Source organism: Quercus robur, chromosome 12 (assembly GCF_932294415.1).
Source record: "Quercus robur chromosome 12, dhQueRobu3.1, whole genome shotgun sequence".
Taxonomy (NCBI): domain Eukaryota; kingdom Viridiplantae; phylum Streptophyta; class Magnoliopsida; order Fagales; family Fagaceae; genus Quercus; species Quercus robur.
In genome coordinates, this window is record NC_065545.1 from 10,571,522 (window position 1) to 10,584,010 (window position 12,489).

The 12,489-nt window shown below is 35.0% G+C and overlaps 1 protein-coding gene and 1 long non-coding RNA gene across 3 annotated transcripts; both read left to right on the forward strand.

The window, feature by feature from the left end:
• The first annotated feature begins 1,105 nt into the window (after positions 1 to 1,105).
• LOC126710513 (short-chain dehydrogenase TIC 32, chloroplastic-like) lies at positions 1,106 to 10,312 on the forward strand. 2 transcript variants are annotated; one of them, XM_050410996.1, is made up of 8 exons: positions 1,106 to 1,273; positions 3,899 to 4,130; positions 5,506 to 5,585; positions 6,030 to 6,183; positions 6,308 to 6,386; positions 9,286 to 9,370; positions 9,746 to 9,792; positions 9,940 to 10,312. In XM_050410996.1, the coding sequence occupies exons 1-8, from the start codon at positions 1,168 to 1,170 to the stop codon at positions 10,102 to 10,104; spliced, it is 948 nt and encodes a 315-aa protein (XP_050266953.1). In that variant the 5' UTR covers positions 1,106 to 1,167; the 3' UTR covers positions 10,105 to 10,312. The 2 variants fall into 2 exon arrangements, with proteins under 2 accessions (XP_050266953.1, XP_050266954.1); XM_050410997.1 differs by lacking the exon at positions 1,106 to 1,273 and adding an exon at positions 1,545 to 1,592.
• LOC126710515 (uncharacterized) lies at positions 1,577 to 2,172 on the forward strand. The gene is made up of 2 exons (XR_007649677.1): positions 1,577 to 1,703; positions 2,021 to 2,172. It is a non-coding gene; the product is annotated as an uncharacterized LOC126710515 (long non-coding RNA).
• Positions 10,313 to 12,489: the final 2,177 nt, after the last annotated feature.

Sequence of the window (12,489 nt, forward strand, 5' to 3'; positions counted from 1 at the left end):
GAAAAATGAAGGTGGCTGATGACTGATGAATGACTGAGTTCTGAGTCTGAGATGTGAGAGGAGCAGAAGTCTAAAGAGAAGAAATGAGAGTAGCTAAGTAGGAGACAACTCATGAGAAAAGACGTGTGTGGCTGAGATCAAAAGAGAGAGAAAAAAAAAATCTTGCACAGTGTCTGACTCCATCAGAGACTTAAACAGTGACAATACAACATCGTTTTTTATTTTTTATTTTTTAATATTTGTTTTTCAAAAAAGGCAAGTGGCAAGACAGTGACTAACCCATGTGGCATTTTTTATATTTTTTAATTTTTTTTTTCAAAAGACACAAGTGGCAAAGACTTTAACCCATACGACCACACAACATTTTTTAAATATTTTTTTTCAAAAAAATGCAAGTGGGAAGACACTAGAGTTACTAGACAAGACCACTCAATGATGAGACTATTCCTCATGACACATGTTTTTTGACTGAGAAATGTAGTCTCACACACGTTAACTTCATTTTTAATTTAAATTTTTTTTTGACAAGAATGTTACCTATTCATGGATAAGAACGTTAGGCCTCTTCTTAGAACGTTATGATATTTATATACATATATATAAAACATGCTCGGGTCGGTTCGGTCTCTGTCGGTGTGTACATCTTGGCACCGATGGCCACACCTATCCGATGTCGATACTAAAGATCTATCGCTGACCACCGTGCTGGAAACCTTCAGCGGAGCCCTGAGCGGGGCGGGGTGGGGCGATGCCGTTAGACCGATTCTGTTGGTGCTGGTATATCCCAAAACAGGCAGACTGAGGAATATAATGCAGGTGGGTCATCCTAGTGCTACATCTAGTCAATCCACTTATGATTATGGACCTTGTTATGCCCTAATTCAATATGATTATATACCACGATCCAAAATTAGCAAAACCATTTAATAATTTCCCTATTGTAGTATAATACTTTTTTGATGAGCATTATAGTATAATAATAATACTTACAACCTTTCAGCAAAAAACAATAATAATACTTACAACCTGAATGACGCCAGCCATGATCGTACCAGTAGCTTTCTCAAAAAAAAAAAAAAAAAAGACTATATCAGTACTGTAGACTAGGCAGAGAGAGAGCGAGTTTGTGATTGTGAGTTTGTCTGTTTGTTTTTGGCAAAGCAAAAGATGTGGATTTTTAGCTGGAAAAGGCTATCTGGGTTCTCAGCCTCTTCCACAGCTGAGGAAGTTACCCAAGGAATTGATGGAACTGGTCTTACTGCTGTCGTTACAGGTCTTTTTCTTTTTTATTTTTTTTATTTCCTGGGTGTTCTTTGATTTGCCTTTATTCTAATTCAGGAATTTGCAGTTTCAGATTATTGTAAATCTCATTCTGGAATCAGGAGTGTGTGTGTGTGTTGGGGTTGGGAATAAATGGATGAAAGACTTTTTTTTATTTTGTAGATGCTGATGTTGTTCTTTCATTGGTATCAGCTAATTATGTAATGGTTTTTCAGTTATTTATAAAAAAGCACGGTTAAGCGCTTATTTGAAATTCGCTTATTTTGTTACCCAAGGAATTGATGGAACTGGTCTTACTGCTGTCGTTACAGGTCTTTTTCTTTTTTATTTTTTTTATTTCCTGGGTGTTCTTTGATTTGCCTTTATTCTAATTCAGGAATTTGCAGTTTCAGATTATTGTAAATCTCATTCTGGAATCAGGAGTGTGTGTGTGTGTTGGGGTTGGGAATAAATGGATGAAAGACTTTTTTTTATTTTGTAGATGCTGATGTTGTTCTTTCATTGGTATCAGCTAATTATGTAATGGTTTTTCAGTTATTTATAAAAAAGCACGGTTAAGCGCTTATTTGAAATTCGCTTATTTTGTTACCCAAGGAATTGATGGAACTAGTCTTACTGCTGTCGTTACAGGTCTTTTTCTTTTTTATTTTTTTTATTTCCTGGGTGTTCTTTGATTTGCCTTTATTCTAATTCAGGAATTTGCAGTTTCAGATTATTGTAAATCTCATTCTGGAATCAGGAGTGTGTGTGTGTGTTGGGGTTGGGAATAAATGGATGAAAGACTTTTTTTTATTTTGTAGATGCTGATGTTGTTCTTTCATTGGTATCAGCTAATTATGTAATGGTTTTTCAGTTATTTATAAAAAAGCACGGTTAAGCGCTTATTTGAAATTCGCTTATTTTGTTAAAAATAAAAAAAAATTGTTGAAAATATTGTAAATAAAGGTAAAAGTTAGCTGAAATAGAGATTCGCTTATTTTGCTGAAATTACTGTAAATTAAAGTAAAAGTTAGCTGAAATAGTACAGTGAGACCCATGAATAGTATCAAAAAGTGCAGTAGGGCCCATGAATAGTAGTAAAATAAACTGAATAGTAAAATAAGCTGGCAAAAAATAAGCTATCCAAACAGACACTAAGTGTCCGTTTGGATAGCTTATTTTGCTGAAAACTTATTGTTGAAAACATTGTAACAAAATATTTTTTATTGTTCAAATTTACTGTTCACCCACAATTTGCACTTGGCTAGTCCATGAACAGTGCCATGGACTAGCCAAAAAACGCAATAAGCCTTACACAAACGCACCCTGAGTATGTGTTTGGATACTAATGAAGAGTTAAAATTATTTTACTATTCAGCTTATTTTTGCTACTATTCATGGGTCCCATTGCACTTTTTGGTACTATTTATGGGCCTTACTATACTATTTCAACTATCTTTTACCTTTATCTACAGTACTTTCAGCAATAAATTTCAACAAAATAAGCGGTATCCAAAAAGTACTGTAGATAAAGGTAAAAGATAGTTGAAATAGTATAACAGGACCCATAAATAATACCAAAAAGTGTAGTGGACCCATAAATAGTAGCAAAAATAAGCTGAATAGTAAAATAATTTTAAGTTTACAGCCCTATCCAAATGCATGCTAAAAGGGTTTTAATTGGTAAACCGAGGAGAAATGACAAAGGGCTAAAACAATTTTAATTTTTTGGTGAAATATGATAAAAATATTTTCATATGAGAGTGAAGAAAAAGTCCTGGAATATTACAAAGTTTTATGGTGGATTCAGGTTCAATATGGTGATTATCATTAATTGGTATTCTACTTTATTAATTGGTACTGAATCTCGATTGATTATGGTCTTGCTCTAATTGAAAAAATATTAGTTCTGTGGAAATTGTTAGACTGTTGGATTAAATTTCAAAATTAGCATGTTAGCATATATAAATATTATCTATGTGAATTGATGATCCTTCAATAGTGTGGTAGTTTTGTGTGTTCCCAAAAGTATGCTTATTTAGAACTTGATTGCTTTGGAAGAGTGAACTCAGCGAAGACTTGGTTTTTTTTTTTATTATTTTTTTATTATTTTTTATAAGATAGAATTTCTACTCTAGTCTAATCTAAATGTATATGTGTGTGAAATTCCCTCTTGGAGACTTGAATCTCGGCTTTTGTCCTCCACACCCTACGAGTATTTATACTTATGGAGTGATCATCGCACCAAGAGTGCGCGGTGATAGCGAAGATTTGTTTGAAGTATTTGGAAAGTGGAAAATTTGAAAAAGGGGTAAAAATGAAAAAGAATAAAGCTTTCACTTTTTCCTCTGTTCTTGTGTCATCGTGACTTCTTCACTTGTAATGTTGAGTTTTAGAAAATAAAAAATAAAAAATTTGGTGTCATTTCGGTGTTGGTAGTTCAATCTATTAAGACTAGTTTTTTTGTCTTTCTTTTTCCACTTTGTACTTTGCTGAATGTGTCTGATATTATTTCAGTTTCAAGAATACAAAGAGTGGCATATTGACCTCACCCAGTTTGTATCCCTTTTATTGGATGGAACAATGGGTGAATTCTGCACATTTTAACTTTTCAGTTCTCACATTTATTTGAATTCAGGAGCATCTAGTGGTCTTGGTGTAGAGACAACACGTGTTCTTACTTTGCGTGGTGTCCATGTTATTATGGCTGTAAGGAACACTGATGCTGGTAAGAATGTCAAAGAACAAATACTGAAGGAAATCCCCAATGCTAAAATTGATGTCATGGAGATAGATCTTAACTCAATGGGTTCCGTAAGGAAATTTGCATCGGATTATAATGCTTCAGGTCTTCCACTGAATCTCCTCATGTAAGCACACTAAGCTGGAGCTATTGAAATTGTTTAAATTCCATTTCTATATAGTTACGGAAAAATTACACTTTACTATTCTAAACTATACACCCGATTATACTTTGTATTCTAAATTATTCGAATGCACACTTTACACCTTAAACTATCACACTTTGCACTCCATAGTTACTTTTACTGTTAAGTTAAACAGAAATTAATAGCACATTACTTATATGTGATTTTTGCTTAAATGGCACATGCCAAAAACACCCTTTTTACAAAAAAAAAAAAAAAAAAAATTTAAAAATGTTTTTTTATATATATTTTATATATTTATTTCCCAGGTCTTTCTCTCTCTCGCTCAACAGGTCTTTAAAGTCCACTTTTAGATGTGTGTCCATGAACTCCTTTCATACATTAAATCAACGCCTTGTTAAGTGTGCTGGGCACTAGAACAGTAGTAGGACTAAGAAGAAGTGGTTGAACTGAACCCCAAATACCCAACCCATAAGTAAAACTAAAATTAAATCAAACTCAACGAATCAAAAAGAGTCTCCGAGATTTGAACCCAAAAAACAAAAACACTATCTTGTTCACAGTTCCTACACGCATCAAAAACTAATAAACCAACGTACACGAAGGGTCAGAGAGACTAAGAGAGAAATCATAGTTTCCTAAAAATAGTAAAAATACCAAACCATCATATGAGCTAGAGAGAGAGAGAGGCAATGAAGGGAGTGAAGACGCCGATCTACACAGTGGCGACATGGGTATCGAGGCAACTGCTGAAGTTCAAGACGTTTCCGGCGGTGGTTTCAAAATTTGCAGCGCTTGTGTTCCTGCACGCACGCGAGAGAGAGAAAGACCTGAAAATAAATAAATAAATAAATAAGCATTTGTTTTTAATTTTTTGTAAAAAGGGTGTTTTTGGTCTTTAAACAATGTGCTATTTAAGCAAAAATCACATGCAAGTCATGTGCTATCAATTTCTGTTTAACTTAACATTAAAAGTAATGGTGGGATTCAAAGTGTGATAGTTTAGGGTGCAAAATGTACATTCGAATAATTTAAGATGTAAAATGTAATATGATGTATGGTTTAGGGTGATAAAGTGTAATTTTTCCTATAGTTATCTTTGTGTCTGCGTCAGTGGAGCATCAGCTTGGGTGCAAGCATGCAATCGTGTGTCTCTGCGTGCTGCGTGCTTGCATAAATTTTTTTTATCATAGTTGTTTTGTCGATTCCATCTTTGTTGTAGTTTTTCATTGAACTCACTAAATTGGAAATCCCTGCTCCCTATACGATTTAAAAAAAAAAAATCATGTTTGAGTCCTGTGTTTAGATTGGATAGCTCATTGATAAGGAGTGATATTGTCTATTGTTTGTTTGAAAGTAACAATGCAGGGGTGATGGCAACTCCATTCAAGCTTTCCCAAGACAACATAGAACTGCAGTTTGCAACTAACCATTTAGGTATGTTACTCATAAGTTCCTTTGATCTATCTTTAAGGCGGCAATAATCTATTTCATGGCAAGTAGGGTTGAAAATTTCAGAAAAAGGGGGAAATTTTAGTCATTGAATTTTCCCTTCTTCTTTTATTATTTTGGAAAATCATAAATAGTTTAATTTTCAATTCAGAAATAAAGCTTGTCCCAAGATCCAAAGTTATTTCTTTTAGTTGGGTTATTCCTTTAAATTATCAATAGGATTCTACACTTTTCTTTGGTAAATAAAGAAAAAAATGTTATTAAACTTAAAATATGCATTCCCAGCTGCATCTTTGTAACTTCTCAAAAAAAAAAAATAAATAAATAAACCTACAACTTTGTAGAAATATTTTCTGAAAGGTATACTTTCTATTTACCCTTCAAATGAGTGGAATATGGAGTGCTTGAGGTTTTAATACCATTTCTCAGGTCATTTTCTTTTGACAAACCTTCTATTGGAGACCATGAAAAAAACGGCTCGCGAAAGCAACAAGGAGGGAAGGATTGTTAATTTATCATCGGAGGGTCACCGATTTACGTATCGTGAAGGGATACGTTTTGATAAGATCAATGATGAATCAGGGTAAAAGTTTTACTGGACAATTTGATGACTCTTGCCTCCTAGTAATTTATGTTTTAGGGCTTGAGGTGCTCATAAATAGCTTATATTTTTACCTCAATTCTTACTTTTACTTGACAATTAACAGATACAACAGTATCTATGCTTATGGACAATCAAAGCTTTCCAACATTTTGCATGCTAATGAGCTTGCGAGGCGCTTGAAGGTACTCAATGCTTAGAAACCATCAACTATATATCGTAGAATAGTCTAGGCTTTGCAAAAAAATTGTTCAATTCCTAGATTAGCTGACAACGAAATGCTTATGCAAGCTGCACATTGTTCATGTTTATTGTCAAATATATATATATACACACACATATAAAAGCTTCCAATGACCAAAGATATGTCACTATAGATGGTTGGGAGTCAACTGAATTATTTTCTTTTAAGACATTTCTGCTTGAGTATATGTGTTTGCCTATTCGATGCTGTCATTCCAATGTCTTAGGAATACCAGCTGCTTCCAGGTGAGGTGATGCATAAGTGGTGCACATGAAATTATCTGAAGACTTACTAATACTGCAGTGTAAAATTTTTTTTATTTGTTTGCATCATGATCAATTTGATTACACTTTCAAAGTATAGTAGTAGAGGTAAACAAGATAAAGTGTTGAAAATATTCATACCTAGAGATAGTACAGGAATGTAACTTAAGTGCTCTTAATCATAACATTCCAAAGATATTGGACTTTACCTTTAAGTTCTCCCTTGTTGTTCTCTTCCCTTTCTTCATCTTTAGCAGCTAAGCACAAAACTTCTCTCTTATGCAATCTCTTATATTTTCTTTTTGACTTAATTGATTGGTCACTTCGTTTAAGATTATTAGTAAGTCAATTGAAAACATCCTATGTATAGCATAATGTTATATATTTGAATTCTCCCTATTTTTGAATAAAAATATTTTACTTAATAAAAAGTCATAGTATAATTTTATGTCTTAATTTTATTTTTTTTTGGAGGAAGTTTTCAATTTATGACGTTCGCTCTTGATGAACTCTTTATTATCAGACCAAAACACTAATCGATTTTTAGTGTATGCGGAGTTTGTACCCCAGATTTCTTATTCAACCATAAAATATTTTACCAATTGAGCTAATTGGAACCCACGTGCCTTAATTTTTAGAAACAGTGAATTGTTAGTTTAGTCTATAAGTGATAAGATTGTTTTTTTTTTTTTTTTTTTTTTTTTGATATAAGATAATTGATAAGATTGTTGTACTTTGTGCTCTGGCCTAGCATATAATCCTTGTGTGCTTGATATCCTATTCTATTCTATTCTATTTTACCATTCAAAAAGCCACTTTATTATTATACCATACCATTTTACAATATTTCCAGCATCCCAAAACTCTATTTTTATTAAAATATTATTTTTTAATCTTTCTTTATTATTTCTTTCCAACCGTCACTTTTTTTCAGACTTGGCATGATTCCTATGGTCACATTTTCCTGGGCTTTCCAACAGTCATTTTTTGAGAATTTGAGAATGTATTTAAAGAAAAATTTAAAATAATAGTAATGAATAATATTATATTTTGAAGACCAAAACAAAACATTTAGACCGTTTATTGTAGTCTCTGGAACTATCCGGACCCTTGATTAGTTTCTACACTCTTTAAACCCTTTTCTCTGAATTCTCTAAAACCCATCTTTCTCTTTGTATCTGTCTCTCTCCACGCCATTAAAACCCCACACCCTCTTTGAGATTCACACTCTAAACACACACACACACACACACACACACACAGTCTTTCTCTTTCTGTCTCTATACAAAACCCAAACACAAACACAAGCTAAATCCCTATTTTTCTTGCAGAGAGATAAAAGAAACACAAACACAAAAACTCTAATACATTGACCAAAACCCACCTTACAGTCAACACCAGCACCAACGGAGCTGAATCCCCCAACACCGACAGAGCTTCGTTTTTGCAAAATCTTAACCCAAACCCAAAAACCCTTGAGAATCTTAGTTTGAAGAGAGAGTGATAGAGTGAAAAGTTAAATGGGTAGAGCTATCTAGAGTTGTGGGTTTATGAGATGAGTAAATCGGCAAAGGGATTTGGAGATGGGTGAGGGTGAATCGGTTAAGCTACAGTGAGAGATGAGAGAGAGCCATGTGAAGCTTCAGCGGTGGAGATGGGTGAGAAATTTCAACGATGAAGCTTCAGAGATGAGAGAGTAGATGGAGAAACAGAGAAGAAAGAGAGAGAAGAGAACAAAAATAATGAGAGAGATAAGAGAGAAATTTCGGGGGGAAAAAGGCATCATAAATTTTTTTTTTTTTTTTACAATACTGCTACAGTACAATTCTATTCACCTTACATTTGGCATTAACATTCCCCAATGCTAATGCTATAAGAAACTTCTCTACTGCCATTACCTGCCATAAACGTGATAAAGGCATAGGGAGTCAAGCTAGGAAAACTGTCACCTAAGCATAACTTGGTAAGTGTCACCTAGGCATAGCTTCTTTTTTTTCTTTTTTTTTTGGGATAAATGTCACCTAGGCATAACTAAAAATTACTAGAATAATCCATTTTTAATAGGTCCACATAGATGATACTCATAGAAATAAAGTAATAACTTGATATGGGGTGTGACTGGGACTTGATATGGTGGAAAACTATAAAATATTCTTATTTTGGGTAGCATCAAAAATAAATTCCGGAGTCACTTGAGTTCCCCATTGCTGATAGCTGCTGGTTGAATTAAATGACTTGGGGTCGTTTACCAAGTTTGAATAATTGCATGTACTATCAGGACAAAGTGATTATATATATATATACAGTAATTGTAGAGGTATAGACAATTATTTGCGAAATATTCTCATGTAAAAATGAGACATAATTGCTACATCCTCCGTTCTAAAGATTGTCCTTTGTATGCAATGTAGAGATAATGATGTAAGGTCAATTTATTTTCCTTCAGGGCAGGAATGGTAATAACAGTCATTTTACGTTCTTTAACCAGTCTTTCTGTTCATAATTCCATGCTAGTCATATTGTCATGTGAGGCGGAATATAATCTGCAATTGTTGGTTTTTTCCCTCTTTTAAACAGGAAGAAGGGGTAGAGATAACTGCTAATTCCGTTCATCCAGGAGCAACTGCTACAAATCTTCTGCGTCACCACAGTTTCTTGAATGGTAAACTTCTGAACAATTTTACTTATATTTAATTATGTCTTAGTATGTAATTTCATATGGACACTAAGTGAATTCCTGGTATTCCTATACTCTTTTAGGATCAGGTTCTTTATTATTTTTTTATTTTGGTTGAATAGAATCAGGTTTCAGGTATTCTACTTTGTATTTGATCAAAATCTGTATTAATATGCTTGTGCCACACATCTAGTTAAGTTATTCCACCGTATCATCACCAGGAGTCAACCCTCTTCATGATGCATTTGATGAATTTCCCAATAAAAAATCATTATTAGATCATGAGTTTCTAACTTCACTCACTGAATGTGAAATTGTCTGGTTTTTTGCTAATAATTTTATTGTATTGGCTCAATGCAGTTCTTGGTAGTACCCTCTGTAAATTTTGGCTGAAAAATGTTCCTCAGGTATGTATCATGGCATATAATTCATATGTGCTACTACTGTGTGAGTGTACCTGCAAATCCTATCAAAATCCACCTAAACAGCTTCACTTGAATTCAGTTGCCCCCTTGCAGCATGGTTGCTTATTGAATTTATTTACATGGTTGCAGGGAGCCGCAACTCAATGCTATGTGGCATTGCATCCACAAGTTAAAGGAATAAGTGGTGAATATTTCATGGACAGTAATAAAGCAAAAGCAAGCTCTCACGCTCAAGATGAAGAATTGGCAAAGAAATTATGGGACTTCAGCTTGAGCATGACCAATCAAAACTAGTTGGGATTTAAGGCGTTGTTAAGTTTTTTTTTTTTTTTTTTTTTTGGTTAAGTTGTTGGCTTACTCTGTCCTTATATAAAATTAAAGCACAAGACCTTGTAAAAAGCTGTGTTCATTGACATTTGATGGGTATTTGGATGAACTATTCAGAATTCCAATCCTAATGTAGCAGTACTATTTTGATTTTCATCTATTTTGGATTTCATAATAGCTTCTTGAAAGTGATCATTTCATTTTCTCATGAAAAATAGTATCGCAAAATTAAACCAAAATACTTTTTCACTTATTCTGGAAAATATTTGTTTGGATTTATATCTTGCCTGCATATCTCGTGTCTAAATCTATATATTTCTAAAAGTTGAAGATAGTATTTATTGTTGCCACGCTCCAGTTGAGCTACATCAGCGTCCACGTCATTATATATATATATATATATATATATATTTTTTTTTTTTTTTTTTTTTTTTCAATTTTCCTATAATTGTTTTTAACATTTATTTTTTTAATATTTACACTTCTCTAACCTTTCTCCCTCTTCTTTCCTTTTCATCTCTCCACTACTTCTCCAACCTTTCTCCTTTCCTTACCTTTTCATCTCCCTACTACCCTCTAAATTAATATCATTCTTCCTCTTTCCTTTTATCTTCCTTTATTTTTGTATTTTCTTATTCACACCCTCTTACTATAAATTTGTCACTATCTCTTCTATTCTATGCATAGTTTTCCCTCACATCAAAAAGGTTTTCTCTCTCTATCTCTCTCTCTCTCTCTCTCTCTCAAATTTTTGGTGGATTTTTTATTTTTCTTGCTATTGAGGCTCATTTTTGACAAAAGCCCAATAAGAGAAAAGGCCCAGCAACAAGGGCAGATCAAAGTTAGCAAGCAAGAAAAAGCTATTTAGCCCAAGTGGCAGAAATGAATGGCTCACAGGCTCATAAAGTGGGTCATGAAGAAGCAAACGGGCTTGAATGGGCCCGAAAAAAGAGAGGAAGCAAACTCATGGGCAGTATGTAGAAAAGCGAGAATGGGCCATAGCAAGCTCAAAGTAATGTAAGCAAAGAAAGTAAGGGACTAATGGAAGACCCATTAGCCCCAAGGATGAAGTATAAAGTAATTGGGTTAGGGAAACCCAAGAGAGTTAGTAAAGGCCCATGGGAAAATAGGATTGGAAAAGGGCCAAAGAAGCCCAAGGAAAGCAAATGGACTAAGGATACCTAAGAGGAAAATGGGACATAGGAGCCAACAAATAGTGTAAGAAAAGGCCCAGTGAATACACTGAGTCACTAGGAGGGAAAATAAATAGCATGGCCAAAGAGGTCCAGTAGGATTGAGTCAAACAACATTACAGCAAGAGTAGCAGAGTGATATGGCAGGAAAATGCTAACAAGACCACGGAGTGAACACAGAATAAGTCGGGGGAAGGAAGGCCCATGATCCAACAAGGCCCAATCTCCAAAAGAAGCAAGTCATAAATAACGGCAGATCAGAAAACAACCTACGCCATAAAAAGCCAAAAGTGCACAGCAGAACATACAGAACAATCTCCAGAACACGGCAAGTGCATGAGCAGCGGGTGAAGAAGGTGAAGCACGCGTAAGACCCAAACACCACCAGCTTGTACCCAGCGAATATAGGAAGTGGTGGGTCATGGGTCAGAGGGCATGGACTGGTGGTGGAGAGAGGGAAAAAACCTATTTTAGGATTCTTGCTCAGGGTCTTTTGGGGGAAATGTCTTACTGGATGACATGCCACCCAAAAGAAGCAAGGATAAGTTGGAACCACCAAGTGCATGCCATAAGGGATAGAGAGAAAGAGCGCACACATTGTAACGGGTAGAAAAAGCCACAGCAAGCAAATAAACAAAATAGTCTTCTTTGTCTGACAAAGGGGAGCGGCACGGCCAGTACAAGTAAGTGGTGGTGGCTGAACCACTGACGACCAGTAAGTGGTCGGCAAGGACACCCATACCAGACAAAGGCAGTTAAAGGCTAAAACAGTAAATACCAATCACGCGTAAGACCCAAACACCACCAGCTTGTACCCAGCGAATATAGGAAGTGGTGGGTCATGGGTCAGAGGGCATGGACTGGTGGTGGAGAGAGGGAAAAAACCTATTTTAGGATTCTTGCTCAGGGTCTTTTGGGGGAAATGTCTTACTGGATGACATGCCACCCAAAAGAAGCAAGGATAAGTTGGAACCACCAAGTGCATGCCATAAGGGATAGAGAGAAAGAGCGCACACACTGTAACGGGTAGAAAAAGCCACAGCAAGCAAATAAACAAAATAGTCTTCTTTGTCTGACAAAGGGGAGCGGCACGGCCAGTACAAGTAAGTGGTGGTGGCTGAACCACTGACGACCAGTAAGTGGTCGGCAAGGACACCCA

Excerpts from the sequence above, each read along its gene's own strand:
- LOC126710513 (XM_050410996.1), top strand. The coding sequence starts at position 1,168 with ATGTGGATTTTTAGCTGGAAAAGGCTATCTGGGTTCTCAGCCTCTTCC. Across the intron at positions 5,586-6,029 it reads GTTTGCAACTAACCATTTAG|GTCATTTTCTTTTGACAAAC; the intron begins GTATGTTACTCA and ends ACCATTTCTCAG. Across the intron at positions 6,184-6,307 it reads AAGATCAATGATGAATCAGG|ATACAACAGTATCTATGCTT; the intron begins GTAAAAGTTTTA and ends GACAATTAACAG.